The sequence below is a fragment of the Meleagris gallopavo genome, chromosome 3 (genome assembly GCF_905368555.1).
Source record: "Meleagris gallopavo chromosome 3, MGAL_WU_HG_1.1, whole genome shotgun sequence".
NCBI classification, from domain to species: Eukaryota; Metazoa; Chordata; class Aves; order Galliformes; family Phasianidae; genus Meleagris; species Meleagris gallopavo.
Genome location: NC_139406.1, coordinates 15,128,802 through 15,149,061, shown reverse-complemented (window position 1 = coordinate 15,149,061; position 20,260 = coordinate 15,128,802). Strand labels below are relative to the sequence as shown.

At 38.0% G+C, this 20,260-nt stretch overlaps 1 protein-coding gene across 8 annotated transcripts in view; it reads right to left on the bottom strand.

Moving 5' to 3' along the window:
• Window positions 1-20,260, bottom strand: part of PIGN (phosphatidylinositol glycan anchor biosynthesis class N) — a 99,913-nt gene that overhangs the window by 11,037 nt on the left and 68,616 nt on the right. For 6 of the 8 annotated variants that reach the window (XM_019613793.3, XM_085220335.1, XM_085220338.1 and 3 more), the window contains 8 exons: window positions 15,697-15,805; window positions 12,366-12,468; window positions 10,268-10,370; window positions 8,191-8,277; window positions 5,453-5,508; window positions 4,913-4,988; window positions 3,511-3,584; window positions 583-625 (listed from right to left, as the gene is read on the bottom strand). In XM_019613793.3, coding sequence (XP_019469338.1) covers window positions 583-625; window positions 3,511-3,584; window positions 4,913-4,988; window positions 5,453-5,508; window positions 8,191-8,277; window positions 10,268-10,370; window positions 12,366-12,468; window positions 15,697-15,805 — 651 coding nt within the window. Of the gene's footprint in view, window positions 1-582; window positions 626-3,505; window positions 3,585-4,912; window positions 4,989-5,452; window positions 5,509-8,190; window positions 8,278-10,267; window positions 10,371-12,365; window positions 12,469-15,696; window positions 15,806-20,260 lie in introns of all 8 variants that reach the window. The other 2 variants (XR_002113027.3, XM_019613791.3) reach the window with 2 other exon arrangements.

The window sequence follows — 20,260 nt, the reverse complement described above, 5'->3', positions numbered from 1 at the left end:
ATCTGTGAAAACAATACTGGGTTATTACTGTTCAGATTTAGGTTGTTTCATCTAGCTTTGATTGTGGATACAAACTGACTGAAGATTTCATTGATTAAGAGTTTATTACAAAGGACACAAAATCTCTTTTCTCAGATATTGCAGATCTCCCGGATTCTGGCAACATCAACAATGAAAATGATGCATAACACATTTTCCTTTGTGTTTCTTTTTATAGGAAAAGTAGGGGGCCATGAGGAGAAGGCTCACATTCCTGAAAAATTAAGCCTGAAAAAAAGCTAAAATTGATTTAAGCATTGCCTGTGAGTTTGACTGAAAATCACATGAAAAACTCAGGTTAAGTTGTTACTTCATTTTTGTCTCTTGCTATTATAAGAGCATTATTTCTTTAGAAGCTTTAATTACACGAAATTCAAAGAGTTGTGACTGCAGGAGTGTTATCTCTAAATTATGCCAGGATTTCAATTCATTGCCCTAGCTGCAAAAAACTTAGAAGTTGAAACAAATTCAGATCCCTACATGGAGTTAGTAGAGCCCCCTTGGCTCCATCTTATTTGAAGAGAATGTGCAACAACAACTTACCAAAGCCATAATGTCTGAAATCACAAGAACAATGAGGAAAAGGCTGCAAAGAAAAAAACAGAACCAGACTATTATCCGACACACACGCCCACAGACATTGCAAAGCTTACTAAAATCTCCACAAAGAAATTAAAATAAGATACAATTTCTTGTGCTTGCCTTTCAACCACTCAGCTACTTTTGCATTTATTAGAGAACTATTAAAATACATGACTAGAATATTTGGTATTTGGTATTTGTAATCCCACCCTGCTTGAAACAGACATTTCACATTAGCAGTTTCAATTTTGCAACAGAGAAACCTAACACGAGTCATTTAGCAGAGAATAAGAGCACGTTGGAAGCAGCGCCTGTCCATTTCTGACACGGAGCTCATGCACAAGCTAAGCCGAATAAAGCTGATTTAGAAGCTTGAGGATGGATTCAAGAGGGAATAAAACTGTTTTGGATAGGGAGATAACTGAGCTGATCGGTCCTACTCTGACATCCTCCCTGCTGAACAAAGTGCATGCCTCCTTTTCAGAGCTTTGGGCTCCCGTAAGCTCTTCCAGCAAGGCATAGCATTTTGGTGGCACACTCCCAGACTCCTGGGAGCCTGTCAGGCAGCAGGTTACTTCTGGGAAGTAGACTGCAGCCAATAAAACGAATCAGAAGGGAGCACGTCGAGCTATTTTTTTCCCCATTAACCTAATGTTCTTTTCATTAAACTATGTAAATCCTAAATTGCATGAAAGCAATTACTATAACCGGTTAAAACTAGTTTCTAGTTAATGACACTGAAGCAATGTAGCAAGAAGCTGACCCATTAGCAGAGAAGTCCTTAAGTATAATACAGCTAATTTGTCAGTAATATCACCATAAATCCATGAAGCCTTTTTAGGGAAGAAGTGTCCTGCTGCATCCAATGAGCTTGTAGAGGGGGACATCCGTACCGATGTCTTCTGATAAGAAAGGGATACTGCTATTGCTTAAATCATGCTTAAATGAACTAGCATGCTACAAACCTACTGCATCTCAGACTCACTGAAAGGCCTCTTTCCTCCTACCTATGACCCAGATCAGATGTTGCAATCTTGCACTGTCTAGGAATCACTCAGCTAGAGGGCTGTTTTCACAGGCAAGTTATAGGAACATTCTGACAGAATATTCCCCATGAACGGGGAAAAAAAAAAAAAAAAAAAGAGTAATTCTTTTCTCTATAAACAAGGAGTTTGGGAGCAATTCGTTGAAATCACAAAAATCTACTTTCTGCCATTCTGAACTGCAGGAAGCCTTTCACAAAGGAAGGACGCTAATTTCAGTGTATGTTTATAACACTACAAAAACAAGATTGGCCCCTGCGATGCCTTAATCTAGCTAGCAGGGGCAGCAAGAGCAATAATGAGAGCACAGTACAGGCTCTGGGATGCACTGAGAATCAGAGCACAACCCCTCCAGGGAACCTGGGCACATCTTGTGGTTTCTGTCTCATTCCCAAGCTGATGCTGTGGTAGTATCTTTGCTATTGTTACCTGAGCAGTTAAACAAAGAAAGCAAAAAATCCCAACCTAAGGTACAGCCACAGTCTCAGAGTTGTAAACATGTACTTGTGCCTCACAGTTTAAGAAGTTTATATAATTTCGCTTCTCACGCACACACAGACATTTCATAGAAGCTTGCAATAGCTCTGGCATCAAAGCATTCATAAGTTGGGAAACAGTGACCTTTATGATGCCTGATCCTTATACATGTAAATTGCTAGCTGATCTTCTAAACAACCCCAGTTCCTCAATGCAGCTCTGCTCCTATATCACCCTTAGTGAGGAAAGTGGATACACTTCTTTGGAGGTTCCAGGGACAGCTCACACAGACTGCTTGCACAGCTGAGGCAGGAAAGGTTTAGTGGGTGAGCCTTGTGCTGTTCCTCCAAAGTCTGTCCTGGTCTAAGGTTGCCATGTACGTCCTAGTACTGGGTTGCATTGTAATAAGGAGACAACAGGCAGGGCACAGATGGGATGAGAACAAACTGAAAGGCACAGGGTATCACAGTCAACATGGGCAACTTCCTCCAGCTTAGCTGAGGAATATGCAATACAGAGTCACTGCAGTACCCCTGCCACTTTCAAGTGAGACCCTCAGTCAACCTCATACAAGATCCCACTAAGACAAATTCAAAACCAAATGGCTGACCAGGACCACCTCCGTGTCAGCACCATGATGAGCAGAAGTTGGGTACTCTTCTCACACTCCCTCTAAAAAGTCTTTAGAGATGGAGAAAGAACTGGCAGTCATCTAGTCCTACTGCAGGGAAGAAATTATTTACTCAGAAGGCAGTGAGGCAGTGGCACAGCTGCCCAGAGAAGCTGTGGTGCCCCATCCCTGGACGCTTAAGGGCAGGTTGGATGGGGCTTGGGTAGCCTGATCTAGTGGATAGCAGCCCTGTCCATGGCAGGGGGTTGGGAATGGGTGTATATTAAGGGACCTTCCAACCTAAGCCATACTTTTTTTTTTTTTTTTTTTTTTTCAAATGCTACTCACCATGAGGTCAGTGCTACAAAGCTCTGAATTGGTTACATTATAAATAAGTTATTTTTAAAATATTGCACTATTGGCAGACTTGCAATATGAAACAAAAGTCAAACTTTAGGTTCCGCTCATTTTTCTACATTATGAGGAAAAAAGTGCTCCTTCTGTGTATTGTCAAGAAAGAATATTAAATATCATTGCTTCAGACAGAGCAAACACTTCCATTTATAATCATTTATCACAATGAAAAGAACTCCTGAGCTTGCAAAATCACTGAACAAAAAATATGAACCACATTAACAAGTAGAAGTAACATTATAACCTGTTTTTTCTTTTAAATTTAGATTGAGATTTGACAATTTTGAATTCTTGCAGAATAGATTTGTAACCCTTACTAATGCAGAAATACAACACTTACTGTACCTCTTAGATGACAGCTGTGTTGTGACTTGAACAGCTTCAAAAGCACATGATACCAGAAGAAATGGTATTACAACCTGTTTAAAACACAAACAACATTTTGGTTTATAACCATATTTACAAAACAAACCTGGCAGGTTGTGGAAATATTTTCCAGATTTTGAAATTATCACAGAATGTGTACGTTAGAAAAACAAAATATTGGCAAGAAAAGGTAGAAACGCATTCTGCAAAAAGTGTGCTTAATAAACAAACAGAAAATTCCTCCCATGGTTGTAGCTGAACTGCAGTGAAATAAACCATGAGGCAATATGGAAAACTATCAATAAAACACCCTGGTGATCCTCACTTCATTTAGTCCTTTCTTAGCACTGATGATAAATACTTCAGCAAGGCCAAAGGAAAAAACTGTTGAGATACAAGATCTCACGTGACAGATGCAGAGCTCCAAGCAAAGTAGAACAGGTCAATCTCAGCCATCAAAAATTAAAAAAAAAAAAATATATCAGAACATAGCATGTATTCAGCAAGATAAAAATTCACACTGCCCTCCAAACCCAAGCAAAGCAAATGAAAACAGTTCAGTAATTTAAGAAGAAAATAAAGTAAAAAAAATGAGCGCTGCCTTTTGCTGCTTCCAAAGCTGACTTGCATTCCTTAAGGTAGATGTGTGAAAGCATCTTGATTCTTACAGGCTAAAAGCTGTTTTCTAGAATCCAAAAGATTTTCACTGACCAGTGTCCTGAAGTATAACTGTAATGTAAGTCTGTTTTCCCGAGGACAGAAAAAGCAGAAAGGCAGAGCAGGAACTACTGCATATTTTAAAGAAATCTATGAATTCCCTATTTCCCTTCCTGTTTTTCTCTTTAGCTCTGCCTTGGGCAGATCAGAAAAGAGCTCCCACACCTTGCCTGTTAGCAAGAAGTGCAATCCAGTCTCTAACAAATCATTAAGATATTAAAAACATGTTAAAAATAGTACTCATTGTAAGAATGACAGCCTAATCAGGAAAGCACTCAAAGCTCGTACTTAATGTAATGTAGATAGATGAAACTAATAAAAGAAGTATATATTCCCTCAATGTTTCCGTAGATATTATACTACGGGGAAAACTTACCATTTAAAAAAAAAATTTAGAGGTCTTCTTAACATTTGAAACTTCCATCTTAATATAATAAACCAATCTAATGCCATTAAATTATACTTTCCATACAGTTTAGTTTCTTTCCTTTGGGAATCAGAATTTAGCTCTAGAAATATTATAAAGGCTGAAAAAGCTTCACACATGGATGAGAAGGCTAATGAAGCTCAAACAAAGATACATGTTTTTGTAACTACTACGTACGTGATACATCGTTTGTTAAACAGTTCTTTGAGAAAATTTCACTAAGGTAGAATTACTAACCTTCAACAGAAGCAAGCCTCCCATTATAAAGGGACTGAACACAGTCAGGAAACAATAGACAGACGCAGGATCAAAACTAGAGAAACATGAAAAAGACATTACAACATGTCTTCAAAATGGCATTTTGCATTTAAAAACATAGCATTTAGTTAATCCTGGGTATACGCATTTTTAAACAAGGCTTCTGGATTTCTTTTCTCTTGCTCAAATACTGAATTAGCAAGGACTCTTTACACTTCACTTTTCTTTCTCTACAATTTTTTCTGCTGCTGCCTTTTGGGAAGTCATACTGCTGATGAGCCATTAAGTTCTTTCAACTCCTTTCTACATAATGAAAATTGAAATGACTTGTAACCAGGGTCAGCTCTTAAGGAACAGGTTACAGAGAGAAGAAACCATATCATTTGTTATCAATATTATTACCAAATATTGCTCTAATTCTGCTGCCCTAATTTTGCTGACTAAATTTATATTTGGTACATCAACTGTAGGATCTACTTTTGTAGCCTACTGTTTCTCAAATGAATGAATACTATTTACCTGTTAACGGAAGCTATGTTTCCAGTGCCAAAAAAGGCTGTCACTATGAAGAAAACCTAGATGTATTTAAGGAAAACACACCACAGAAACAGCTGCAGTAAAACAAAGCACTTTCCCCTTCAATCCCATCTACTTCTGAAATCTTGTCATGAAACTCTAAGAAGCAGACCCACTATTACAGTTTCACATTGCATGAAGACAATCAAAGCACTGTCTAGCTCTACCCAAGATTTCAGATATGATTGTGTCAAATTTTACTCATAGAAACTGCATGTATAACATTTTAGTGGCTGTCTTAAAGTCTCCGCCAGAAAATTGGCAGCTTGTTCTCTGGGTTTCTAGCAAGATAAGAACATACCTGGACACAAACAAGCACACATTTATGCTGACATTTTGCATCAACAAACAAAATAGATGGTTTTATTGAGGAATCAAATGCGGAAGAGGCAGTTGGCCATGAAACATGACTAAAGGTTGTTATCCCTCCCATAGCTTTGTCCTCCAAAGGTGCTGAGCCTCTTCATTGCAACATGGGACTACCACTGTACTCAGGAGGGGTAGGACAATTCTTGCACAATCAGTATAGCTAGAAGTTGTACCAACCTACCTTGTTCATCTAGATATGATGATTGCTGCTATAGCAGCCTATTAAAGATTCTTCTACCTTCTGAGCTCATTGGGACCCGTTATGACTCACATCTCTTTGGTCAAAGAATGGTTTTAACTACTTTTTCTTTTTTTCTTTTTTTTTTTTTTTTTCTTCATTTCATCAGGCAGAGAGTTTGTGACAATGGCTCCTGCTGCTAGAACACCCTCTGGGTCCTTCCGCTCCTGTTACAGCTACTGCATCAGATCATTTAAGTCTCTGCATAAACAGCTTGCTACCAACTATTCAGCAGAATTGTTGTGATTCTGCACACAATATTTCTGAAAGATTAGGTCAGCATAACTACAGAAATTATACCTCCCAAGTGTATCACATCATTTCAAGTTTAGTAACACAGCAGTCTAACAGCATAGCGCAAATCTGTCAGCTGAGATTTATAAGAACAACAATTCTGTAATAAAACAGAAAAAATACCAGTGGCACATAGGTCTAATCAAAATGCTAAGCATATGCAATCTGAATCTTCTTCTGGAAGATAAGGTCTCAGTGCAGACTGACTTTTGGGCCCTATATACAAAGCTTGAAAGATTATTTTCAAGATACACAACTCACATGGTTGCAACATGATTGTTCTAATAGAAAAGGCCTTTAACAACACTATTTCTAATTGTTGTACATATCAAAATTTAAAACAAGCAAATATCCATGCCTTTTGAACTAGAATGTATCATACCTTTTCTCTACAAAGGAGACTGCAAATTGTCTAGTTTTTTTCAAGACCTGAACAGAATACATTTAAGTATTTTCATGTAAGATGAGATTAAAGTACTATATTTAAGTGTTTGATATTTTGAGGTAGTATAGTGAAGTTTTAAAAAACAATCTTTTTTGGGGGGATGAGGAGGGAAGGGGTTGGTTAATTTTTAGGATCTGACAGCAATAATTTCACTAAAAGCTTATTTCTTGTATAAAATCCAGCAAAGTAACAAATGAAATAGATGAACTCACTGCAAGGTCTGATGAGCGGTTCTTCAGATATGCTACGTAGAGAACACATGTTCAACACCTAGCATGCTGTCTTACCACCTTCTTTAGCAATGAACTGCCTTTTTAATGATGTGACCATCTCACTTCCGCTTCTGCAGATTCCCAAATTCAATCAAATCAACAACACAGACTGCAATTCTGATCCACTCCATCAGATTTGGTTATTCTACAAACTATAAAGCCTGTTTTTGCTGGAAGTAGTTTTGAGGCAGCTTTTTCCTACCTCCATCTGTGACGACCCACCTCTGATAGAAAGTTGTATATTCTAGTCTGGCTCATTCCAGACTCTCCCATTTGCATACTCATTACCCTTTCTGCCAAATCACTTTCACTGAACTGCAGTTCCACAACAAAAAAGAAAAACTGTAATATTATTAAGGTTTTAGAGAATTGGAAACAAACAAAGAAAAAAATCATCAGCAGTTACAGTAATGCAAAATAACTGCAATGCTAATAAACAAGCAACCCTTCCCCTCAAGCACAAATCTCTTCTAGCAGCAAAATTGAGTGTATCACACATCCTTTCTAGGCCAGAATCTGGCAGTATGTTTTGTTAGAGTCTGCAGGAGCTCTTCTTCTCATCTGCCCTGATTGGACATGGCCAATGCCCACCTATTAACAGTTTCTTCCTAATACACTGTCATACTCTAAAAATGACAAAACAAGAATAATTTTAGTATCACTTTTTCCAATTAATTTATCAAGGCTGAATGAATTCCCTGCAGCCAAAATGTAATAAAACACAACCAAAGTTGAGAACCAGTGTCCTTAGAATAAAGGTTAACTCAACTGCAATAGTAGTCTTTTCCAACCTTAATGATTCTATGACTCTATAAGATGCCAAACTTCACAAAGTTGCCAAGAAGATGGATTTCAAAAAAGCACAGTTCATTACAGTGTTTTTGTTTTTTGTTTGTTTTACTGCTGCATCAAAAAGCAATGTACAAGACCGCTGTCTTTTGAGCAACATCAGATAAATAATCTTCATTATTTTGCTATTTCCAACCACTACCAGACTACAGTTTTTGATTGATTGAAACAAACCCATCTTTTCCTTGGAACACAGCAGCCAACAAAAGGATACAAAGAAGAAAGACCTGCGGATGTCGTCTAGGTGGAGCTGTCGAAATTGAGTTATATCAGTAGCATAGGCGAAGTTGAAAACAGCAAGCTGGAAAGACAGCAGAAGAAATCAATACATAACATAACGGATGTACTTTGACAGACCCACCATAGATCTACTGAAATAAATGAGAAATAACCCTAATTCCCTAGCAGTTGTTATTAGAGTGGTGTTATGATGAGGACTGCAACCTTTCCTTTTTTTTCTCTTATTATACTTTAATGAATCTGCCAGAAAGACTCTACAAATGAGATGATGAAATGAACACAGTGGAGCTTCCACTGCTATCTACACTAAAAAAAAACCAAAACAACTTCTATGCCTTAGATTTATCATATTTTCCCATCATAAATATTCCTCCTCCTACACACAATCACTTTCACTGCTCACATGAGTATGTGAAAAAAGACCCACAGAAATAAAAGACCGCAATTATCCCTAGTTGACTTATGCTGTGAGTGAGAATACTAAAATATTCTCCATCTCCTTTAGTTCTCATCACAGTAACACTTGACCTAAAGAGAACCATTTTCATAAAGTTTTAGAAGCCAGTGAACTCCTTTTCATTGGGGAAAAGAAAAAAAATTCAAATAACAGATTTTCAATGCCGACAACATTTTAATTAAAATTAATCTCACATCAGAAAGCTGAGTTGGATTCTCAAGCACAGATTTATTTTGACTAAGTATTAACAGGCATCTGAGAGATTCTTTTTCTAATCTAAAAGTGGGAAGCAGAAGAGAGCATTATTGTTCCTTTCACTTGGAACCAAAAGTCAGATGACATACAGATAGTAACAACATAAACACTAATTATGGCTCACTTACATTCTTTTCATTTGCATTTGATTAATGAAGTGATCATCATTGTTCTAGTCTTCTATGTAATACATTGCTTTAATAGAATTTTACTTAAAAAGAAAAACAACTAGAAGATCAGAACACTGTCACGCAGGTAAGCACCACAGATTCTGACTTAGCAATTCAGATGCCACAAAACATCCTCACATAAAATATCTCAAGTATACACAGTAAAAATGAAAAGCAATTCCCATTTTCATTTCTGAAATCCAGCCTTAAATTGGTAAATTCCATTCCCTCTCAAGCTTTAAAATCATCTCTCCTGTGGAAGGAAAAATATCACAGCATTTGTGAGATCCACTCTGGTGACTGCTTTGGCATGAAAGATGTGTACCACCACTCTAACAAGCAACTCTGGCCATTCCCATGCATTCTTACCCAGATTTTCCATGACCAGCACCAAGGAGAGCACTTGGGAGAAGTAGGGAAGAACCATGTTGCATATTTGCCTGGCTTCGATCACACAGCTCTGCAACAGGCACTTTGGCTCTGAACTAATGGCATAGCCACAGCTTACTAAAACCTTGACATAATCTAAAGCAGCAGTGTAAGCAGCACAGGCTTTGAAAATAGCTTCAAAAATTTTAGGGTGAAAGAAGTTGCATTGCCATCTATTACAGAACTCTTTTTCCAGGCAAATCTAAGACTGTACGAGTTCCTATTTAGTCTCCAGTTAGCTGTCTGGCTAATCAAAAATAAAAGGCCTTTCTTGATGAAAGTGGCAAGACAAAGTCAAACAAGATTTCTTGCATTTCCCATGGCTCATTTCAGAAATGAAAATACTTCTTTTCAGTCTCTTACGTGGACACTCGCTACTGCCATCAGAATAAAGAAAGTACAGTGACACTGTACTTGATCTGAAGAGTTACTGGACCTTACTCTGAATTAGCGTTACAGAAGAGAGTGTTAGTGTCAAAGAAGAGAGAGCTTTGTATTTGGCAGAACATACTACTAAGTCAAAATGATTTCCTGCATTCCTAGAAATAGCTCAGATGTGAAACATCTTCTACAAGGTCACATTCCCATTTCATGAGACAGCTGTTACTGGGCTCCCAAGCTCCAAAGAAGAAAATGCAAAGTCTTGCTCTATGAAAATCACCCAGAACATTTATTGCACCTAAAGGAAAAAGAAGATGCTTCTGGTAATTTAAACTGATATAACTATCTGGAGCAGTTACCTTTGGTTTGAGTGAAAGGCCATAGTGCTGCAATGCTTCTTGTTCCATCTGTATCCACACCAACATCAAACCAGAGAGCACCAGTGGAAATAGAGCTTCATATCTGATTAGCAACATAATAATCACAGTAAGGGCAGTTATTAGCAACAATTTAACATCAAATGCCATCATATTTATTTTATCTTTCTTTACCCAAATCATACATGGAAGCCACAACAGCACTCTCCCTGCCACCATCTCTGAGGAGTACCCACAGCTGGTTGGTGAAGTTTAAAGCCACACCACAATTAAACTGTACAAGTAAGACAGGCAGAATGCTTCAGCTTTGCTCAGTTGTGTTTTGCATCCATTTCTTTATCTGATTGTTGCCACAATATTGGCTGAATTCCCACTGATAAGATTAATAAAACTGATCCAAATAAAATTTAAAAAGAAACAGGAAAAAAAAAGTCACACCCAGCCCTTGTTTTCTTCAAAATTGAAAGCATTACAGTAAAACTTATTGAGAAGTTCAGACCAACTTAGCATTTAGGAAGTGTGTCTCTTTACACAAACAACCTCATACTGGTGACTTCAATCCAGCTGCCAGGAGCTGGATCAGAAAACCTTGTTTTTCCCTGCCTTCTATATTCCAGGTGCACTTCACAGTGCTTCTCATTTTTTTTCTTTCAGATAAAATTCTAAAACCAACAGTGACTGTGACACCAATACTGACAAAACTACTAATTTGTCTAAAATTAAGAGAAAGATTGCATTTAATCCCGGTATAGTCTCTATAATTCCCTGATTGTGTAGCTACAGACTGCTTTCAAACAGGAACAAAAGGTTTTGGACTTTTCTTTTAATTATAAAAATGACAAGCAATTAAGAAATGTGCAAATGACAATGCTTGGGTTGTCAGCAGCAAAAGTACCTGCAAGCCTCACAGTTGTCTATGCTTGCCTGCAAACTGAATGTCTTCAACTGAGTGACAACTTGTAAGAAGCTATGCTCTGCAGCTAGCTTCGATACTTCTACCCAGCTACAGCTAGAAAAGTGCTGGAATATTAACAGAGCATTGAGGAGACAAATGCAGAACCTGGATTTTGTTGCAATTTTTCTTCTTTTTTAAATAATTTTCTGAATTTGTTGGTCTGTGTGAACACTGTAGGAAGGCGCCAGAGAGCAGTCAGCATTTAAGTGGTTTGGTGCAGGGCCATGGCATAAAAAGGGAGGTTGCCACTCTCATGAAAAACAACATGCATGCTTTATCCAGTAGCAGGACAAGTTAAGAAAGTCAAGTGCAAGAGTGTGTGCAATGACAGAAGTAACACTAGAATCACAACCATAACGGTGAACTGGGAGGAAGGGGCAGGTGGGAGATAAAAATTAGAAAGGTGCTTGATCTGAAATAAGCATAGCTACAAGAGGCAGCTATTGCAAAATATCTGCTGTAGAATATTTTATTCCACTTAATTTCCCAGTGTAATTATGTCCAGAGGATAAATGAGACGTGAGGTGAAAGGGATGGTTCCAACATTCCCTGCTAGTTGTGCTTTTAAGAGCTACTGAGTGGACAAAAAGCCAGTTAGCTGACATGGAGCTTTCTTCACTTAAACCTCCAGAGGGTTGTCTTTTGCCCAAGAGAGGAGCAAGCTCTGCTCTTTCTGGGAGCCTAGCACCCTTTTGAAAAAAGTTACTTCCATGACTTTCCATACATCGCTTATTTTAAGGCTACTTATTTCCCATCACATCTCCTTTACTTTTTTCACTTTTCTTTCTGAACAGAAAAGCACGTACTAAACAACAGAAGATGTAAACTAAAACAGATTTTCTTATTTTAGTGCAAGACTGCTTGAATATGCATCCTTTCAGTCTCTGTTTGGTCTAGCTGAAAGGAATGTCAACAAAAACAGAGAGCTTATAATAAATACAAAGAGAACTGCGGAAGTTCCCCTGAAATATTCTTCAGGGAACTGAAAAAGAAATACACAGTGAGATTAGAGCTGGAAGCAAGCATCATATCTTTAACAGGAATGCTCGTGAGATTCAGCAGACAATTTCACATTTAGCCCCTGATTTTCATATGCAAGAACAAAACAAATAGAGTAAGAAATACCCTGTGCTGAGGAGCAGGTAGGTGGCCATCAGTGAAAGCAGTATGCTGAACAGTCGCTGGAAGAGCAACGTGGGACTCAGTAATGGCAATGCAGAGGAAGAAGCTGCAATAAAGGAAGACCTGTCAGTCATTGCATGCAGAACATTTCCTCCTCAGTAACAACATAACATTCTTCAAATCTTGACAGCTTTATGTACAAAAATTCTATATTGGTCATACATGCCCTACTTATTTTGAAAAGTTACTTCTGCTGAAGAAAGTCCGAATTTTGGCTTTTTTCTTTTTTCATTAACCCTTCCCGAGGGGCTCATGGGAAGCTACTGGAAGAGAGTGAGCAAAGAGGAAGAAAAGTAGAGGAAAAGTATCCAGGTGCTTGAAGTCAGGAAAGGAAGAAGGAAAAGAATTGCTCTGATTTGGCCATTTTAAACATGTGGGTTTTGTTTGTTTGTTTGTTTGCTTGTTTTTAAATATGAAAATTTTATGTAATATACTTATAAGGAAGTGAGTGGACAAACAGTGTTGGTGTGATTCTTCACTGTAAGAAGGTCCACTCACTATCAAATAACACTCAAAGGTTGCTTCATCATTAAGTCATAATTACTTATTCTATTAAGGAACAGAAATCAAACTATAATATACAGTAAGTACATCTGTTTTGTTCTGCTTATTGTCACAGTATCTATGTAACATATCTATGGAAGAGTAATGAGGCAGTTTCTGCAACCTTCATTTCATTTCCTGGCTTTTAGTCTTGGCCACTGCTACAATTACAGAATAAGGGACTTCATCTCAACAGTGCTTCAGCCTTCTAGCATCACTTGTAGTTTTCCGTGCTTACAGAAGGCTCAGCGTAAGGAGGAACTCCAGGGACACTCACTGCAAGCCAGAAAAGCTGGAAAGAAATTCAGTGTGGCAACTAGACTCTTGTGAATGACGCTCAGTGCATCAGATGTGCATCGCTCTCTGTATACAATCACAGATGAAAACAGATGTGTGTGTGGCAGATGATAATTAGCCTTTCCGACTTTGATATGACACATGAAATATTAACCATCAAAAAACTTGCACACTTCTGGCTGACCTATAAAGTCTCAGTACACGTTTCTTGTACAATTATAATGTGAAATTCCCCAAAACTTGGCTAGATGCTATGGTATGCTGATGAAAACTTTAAAGCATAATGTATATTGATTTAGAAACATCTGGTAACACTAAAAAGGTTCTGAAGAACATGGAAGTGGCTGGAATCACTCTGTGCCTCCTGGGTTTACCTCTGTATGTTTGTGGTTACCATACAGGGACTGCAGCAACCACACAGCTTAACAGCTGAAGCCAGAAAGTCCTTTTTTCAGGCTTGTAGGCACACATGAGTAAACTTGCCTGATTCCTCTCAAACCAGTCTTTCTTTAAAATTTTAATTTAGGTCTAAAATTATTATTTTTTAAAAGTAGGTTTCATATTCATCAAAATGGCTATCTGAAGAGGGGATAACAATTTGTTTGAAAGTTGTAGAGTGCAATGAGGTCTCCCCTGAGCCTCCTCTTCTCCAGACTGAACAATCCCAGCTCCCTCAGCTGCTCCTCATAAGACTTGTGCTCCAGACCCCTCACCAGTTTTGTTGCCCTTCTCTGGACACATTTCAGGACCTCAATGTCTTTCCTGTAGTGAGGAGCCCAAAACTGAACGCAGTACTCAAAATGCTGCCTCAGCAGTGCTGAGTATACAGAGGGATGATTACCTTCCTGCTCTTGCATAACACAGGCATTATGTCACATTTTTGGTGGATGCTAATGACAAGGCAGATGCTTGTTGTGGTTATGCAACTGCTTGTTGTGCTTATGACAAGGAATCTCTCTTCAGGAGGAGTACTGAGGACATTCCATTGGATGCCCTAGCTTTTTACCTGCTTAGTTCTGTGTTTAATTATGTAAAGCAACTTCAACAAATGCATAAGGCTCCTACCTGGAATATCATATCCACTTGGAAAGATTACTTCCAGTCTGAAAAATTTTGCTAAAATATTCAATACCAGCATGGCAGCAAAGAGGATACATAGTTTACTTCATTTTAGCTTTATTTTTGTCATAGAAACACCACTATCAGCAAAGAGAATTTCTGATATACTAGAGTTCTCTGATTTCCCAAATAATCTCATAGATAAAAGACACATTTCTTTCACTGTCACACAGATAAGAATGATAGCCTTTACCCTCAGTTCCTGCTACAGTAAGCCAAGCAGGACATCACTGATTTCATTGACTTTAAAACTGCAAGGAATTCATCCACACAGAGACAAGCACTTAGCTTAGTAGGCTACAAAGGAAGGAAGGATGGAAGGAAAACAAAACTACATTATGAAGAATATTCCCCACACAAACAGTAATCACAATCACTTGTATTGGTCTTGAATTTGCTCAAACAGAAGTAAGACTTCTAGAACTGACAGGATTTGATTAAGTTAAAGCAATGTCACCAGTACAGGAATATACACAATATACAGGACGTCCAGCAACAAGAGAACAAGAGTAATAATTCTTCCATGAAGCTACATCTAAATTATAGGTCCTGAGTTCTAGAAAACTACTGCTTTCAAACTTCAGAGGGGAAGTTTTTTGGTCTAAAACAATTCCCACATTTTGGATCAGACAGGGATAAATGCTGCCTAACATTTGCTAATGGAGCCATACAGAAATTATTTTACAGCTGAAATACCAAACGAATTACTTTACTTTATATCATAACCCCAGTGATAATTACATTTGCTCTGTTTAATGATCCTACAATTTTAATTTAAGAGCAGTGAAAAATCCAGAGTTGTAATTTTTTTTCTTTAATAATTAGGTTCTAACAGATATCAAACATATACTAATTTTATTAGTTCATAAGCATTTTTTAAGTCAGATCCGAAAAGCACATCCAGTAACCCAAGGGTCTCTGCTGTCAGCTGCAGCTTTAGTTTTTACTGAAATACAGCAACATTCTTTTCCTCACGTCCCCATGTTTTATCTGGCTTGTCTGTAGAACACCTCAGATAACTCTTCTCTGGCTTCAAGTAAACAAAAACGGCATTTGTATTACTATAACCCTAAAAAGGATATTCAGAACAAAAGAAAAAGCTACTTGTAAACTCAGTTGTTAGTGTTTTATAACAACCTTAAAAAGGAGTACTATTCTAGAAAATTTCCCAATGTGTTTATGAGAAAAAACTTAGTAAACACATTATCAAATTTTAAGAAATCAAGAAATATGTGGAACAGTAAGATGTTGATACTCAACCCAACCCCTAACACTAAAAATATTAGAAAACAAGTTTGGGAAGGAAGATGCTTACCTAGAGTCGTCCAACTGATAATTTGATTGAATACAGGCAATCCTTGCTTGTTTTTAAGACTGTTATGAGTACTGCTCACAACATATGTTGAAAGTGCAATACTGAACATCTAGAAAGAGAAAAAAATCAAAGAAACACATAGTTAGTCTGGAAATCTCTGCCATTCCATATTAAATATGTAAATATGCTTTCCAGTTGCATAAACACCTCATCTGAATCAACAGAAGAACAGGAACTCTGAGGAAGACTCTGATGTGCAAGTTGAGTATTTCTACCATTTTCTACCCATAATTTTTAATTAAAGTAAGTGCAACTGTGATAAAAGGAACCAAACAAAAAGCCAAGCAGATGAAGTACGCCAAGGAGTACATGTCCTGGACTGGCAGCCATGAAGAATCAGCACAACTTCTGGCTTCACTGCAGGATCAGGTACAGGGTGAAGGGAAAGTGTAGTTAAGAGCTTTGCATGGGCTGCATAGGTCTTGGGAGAAGAGATAGCAGCAGCACAAACTATAGGTGTAGTGTAAAGGACAAAGAAGCTGCAGCTTTAGCAAATTACTCAGATGAAATAGTCTGAGCCACCTCAAGCAGAAACCTCTGCTTTGGAGAAGCAGTAAGATGGAAGGGTTTTTGTTTTGGGCTAATTCAGGAGATGTCAACCAGTCATCAAGTATGAGCCCAAAAAAAAAAAAAAAAAAAAAAAAGGGAGGGGAGAAAATTACCACAGTCATTTTTGTAAGTAGACAGTTATTCAAGAAAACGTTTGGGCCAAGTATTCAGCTATTGTCATTTGTTCACAACTTCCTAATTTCACTGAAAGGCAAATCAAGCATACACAGCACTTTGCAAATGCGCTTTAAAATGGCACTCTAAGAAGAAACTACACAGCGTTCGCTGCCTTCCCTTTTTACCATATGAATAGCAGCCATTTCCCATCCAGACACACTGACATCTAGCGGTACCCTGCCCAGAGGACCTGCCCGGCAGTCAGGATCCTTTTTCGGCTCAATTTCAGAGGTGCTCAGTATCTCCTCATTCTGTTTAATTTCATGGCTCAAGAATATGTAAGTTGCATTTTGTCTGCCATTAACAAACTAGATCAAAGGAGTACACCTCCAAAGGCTCAGGAAATTGGCCCATTCTGATGCTTATTTGGGATCACTGCTGTATTGTAGCCATATCTCTCTCCCCCTTGATGCAACTTTTCAACTTCTTTTAGTGTCATGAGCTCTGGTAAACTCCTACTATCTCCTAGTTGCTGTCACTTTGCACTTGTAGTCATCACCCATAGTATAACTTGTGCCTTTTAAGGTTCATGATAATCAGAGCATGTCAGTAAACTCCATTTACTTCTGCTAGATCTATGCCAGTGCCTTGGTATCCGCTTCAGAGACTTCTGTGTTGACAGTTCAGCTAACATCCAAACTGCTCTCAGTCTTCAAAGACATCTTCAGGGTTGTGGAGCAGCTTGGAAGTAACTTGGATGTGTAAGCAGAGATCTCCAGCTAAGAACCTGTCTTCTTTCCCCCTTTACACCTCCACTGAAGTTCAGAGATTATCCCTGAACAGTCTAAGGGCTGACCTCTGAGAAATGGTCATCTGTAGGTCTCAGCTAGAAATAGGAAATCAAGGGTGACATCAGCACCTCTTTGCCAGCAATTATCCTAAGCACCATACATAATAGCAACCCATGGAAAGAATAGTGTAAGAACCAGAATCATCTGTTGGATTTCTTCTGTTCTCCAACTCTACAGTTCGGATGTGGATTCCTACTGTGGCTTTAAGTAATTTAGAGGAGAAAATTAATCAGCTGCCACCTTGGACCTGCTTGAAGCTCAAGTCTCTTGGAATAACAGTTTGGTCCAGAACAAATCAGCCAGTAACAACAGTGTTTTCAGTAATGCAACAAAAACTGGACTTCAACTATGAAACTGCTGGCAAAGAGATAAACTCCAGCAAAAAAAGTAAGTCACATGGTAAATTCTTCAGCAGTCCAGCTTATGGATTATAAAAAAAAACCTCAATTTTCACCGTTCCTGAAGCCCTCTCTAAGACAGAAGTAGCACTGATCGAAAAACAACACTCTCGTCACAGCAAAGAAAATTCAGAAACAAAATGTTACTCCTGCTTTAATATGAAAAGAAAATCTGAAAATCTCTTGGCAATTTTCAGAAAAAGTAAGGAAGTAATTAGTATCTTCTGCCTCAAGCAAACAGTGACATATATCAAAACTGCAAATGTAGGTCTAAACATAACTGAAGATTTTGTAACCAAAAGGCAACTGTAATCATAATTAAGTTAGTTAAGCTTTTATATTTACTTTCTTATTTATACCCTTTCATTGAAAAAAACTTTTTGATCATGATGTTTGGTTGTCTGGGACAACTTGTGTCAGTAAGGCTAAGACAGTGTAGGAAATCCATAATCTCTAGGTACAAAAGACAGTTAACTACTGAGTTGCCTGTAAGTGGACATTTAAATCCATACAGGTTTCAGTTCATATTCATTTGCCAAGTTGTACATTATGTCCCATCCATGGGAAAACCAACACAAAAATACACAGTTCAGGACTGGATCTGAGGGACTTATCTTCACTGGGGGGAGCTATGTACAAGCTGTCTTTTTTGTTTTTGTTTTTTTTTGCTTACACTGTCTGGTACACTGGTTACACAAGTAACCAGGCTCCCTGGTTACTTACATTTCTTTTTGACAAAAGGAGAGCAGTTAATGTAATGGAGTAGACTTTATTCTTTACCAGATATATTATCTTCACTACTGGCTAGTTCTCAGATAGAAAAGGAAATTCACTTGGACAAGAAAGGAGAAAGTTGTCTTCTGAAGAGGAAAAGATCCTTCAAAAAGCTTAGGTAATGCTGTGCTTCCCTCTTTCTAAATTTAGAAGAAAAGCTAGAACTACCAGCTATTCCTTCTCCATTGTTGAACCTACAAAAAAGGTTAGCGAAGTTGTTAAGGGAATCCCAAGGCATACTGTAATGACTGCATGTACAGAAAGGATGCTTTGTTTTTCCTCCTACTTCAGTCAATGACTGACAGGAGGGAAGCACACAAAGAAGAAAGCAAAGTAAACTATCCTTTCATTCACGAGAGAAATCAAGCAACCAATCTTATTTTTCAGTGTAAATGGTAACAACGTATCAGAGGAAAGCATCGCTTTCAGTGATGGCCTCCAACAAATAGATACGTGGGTGCCATAAAAATTATCCTTCAGCAACCTCTCATCAGACGCAAAGCAGGAACCTGATCATGTGTACAAACATCAGTGCCCCAATCACCATCTGTCTTTGCAAAATAGGTACATATTATCTGATGCGAAGACGCCATGAGTTCAAAATACTCCAAATCGATTCTTTTCCCCGCTCCATTCCTTCTGAAAACTCCAACTCAAAAGAAAAACTAAAGGGAAAGCAAAAGAATAATGTTGTCTAGAAAAAACACCGGTCTTCTGACAAACATTTTCCTTTTGCATTCTTGACAATTCAGAGCAATCACAAACATTTTAACTATAAAACAAGACCTTAACTGACAAACATTCATAATGCCATTGTAATGTTATTCTCCCTCTTCTAGTCTGTAATGTTAGTCTCCCTCTTTCTTCCCAATCCTTTCTTCATCCAGAGTGAATGAGGAATCCCCTATTTTTCACTCTTAAGAAAGCTTTTGAAATAAAAATCTAATAGAGAGTAGTAATTAGATGTCACTGTTGTAAAAATATCCCCTGATTAAGGAGAAATTTGAGGAACTTTACGATCTTCTTGTAGGTTGGGAGAAAAGGAAGCTGCTTCTCCCTGAACAAGCAGGCAAAATGTTGCCATCTAATTAAGTATCTCAGAGCTTGCAGAATTTCCTGTCTCCGAAGTTGGCTCAAGAAGCATCTGGTATTACTCCCTGACTACAGATCTATTTCCACCTCCCTATTTATGAGTTTCTTCACAAAGTCACCCTGCTGAGATGCTGTAGCAGTTACATGGTGGGTTGACCTTGGATGGCTGCCAGATGCCCACCTAGTGGCACTCTCACTCCCTCATCCAGGATCAGTTGTTTCCAAGCTTTCCAGTGAGAAGAGTCCACGGCTGAGTATATATTTACTGGAAATACATAGGACAGGAGCTGATAACTCTTTTCCAAGGAAAGCTCGAAACATTAAGAGAAACCACCTCCATATTATAAACGTGTGTGCACTCAGGGAAAGGCATTTTAAAACTTCAATATTCTTGCCTCTCTTCCTCTTAACCAATCTGAATTCCATTTCAAAAAAAAAAAAACTCCAACAATATAATGAATGCTTTGCCTTAGCTCAATAGGAAATTCCACCATATAAGTAATAATCAATAAAGCTTTTAAGAAACATTACTAATCCCAAAATAAAACCATTATCTTCTAAGTTGTTTTTTTTTAAATGAGAATAGCAGACATGCAAAGCATTATTATAATCTTAAAAGCTCTCTAGAACTTAATTAGCAACTGCTATGAAAAGATCTACATATTTCAAGAAGTTGCTAAGAAAAATGCCATCTTCCATCTGAAAGAAGATTTAACAAATGGA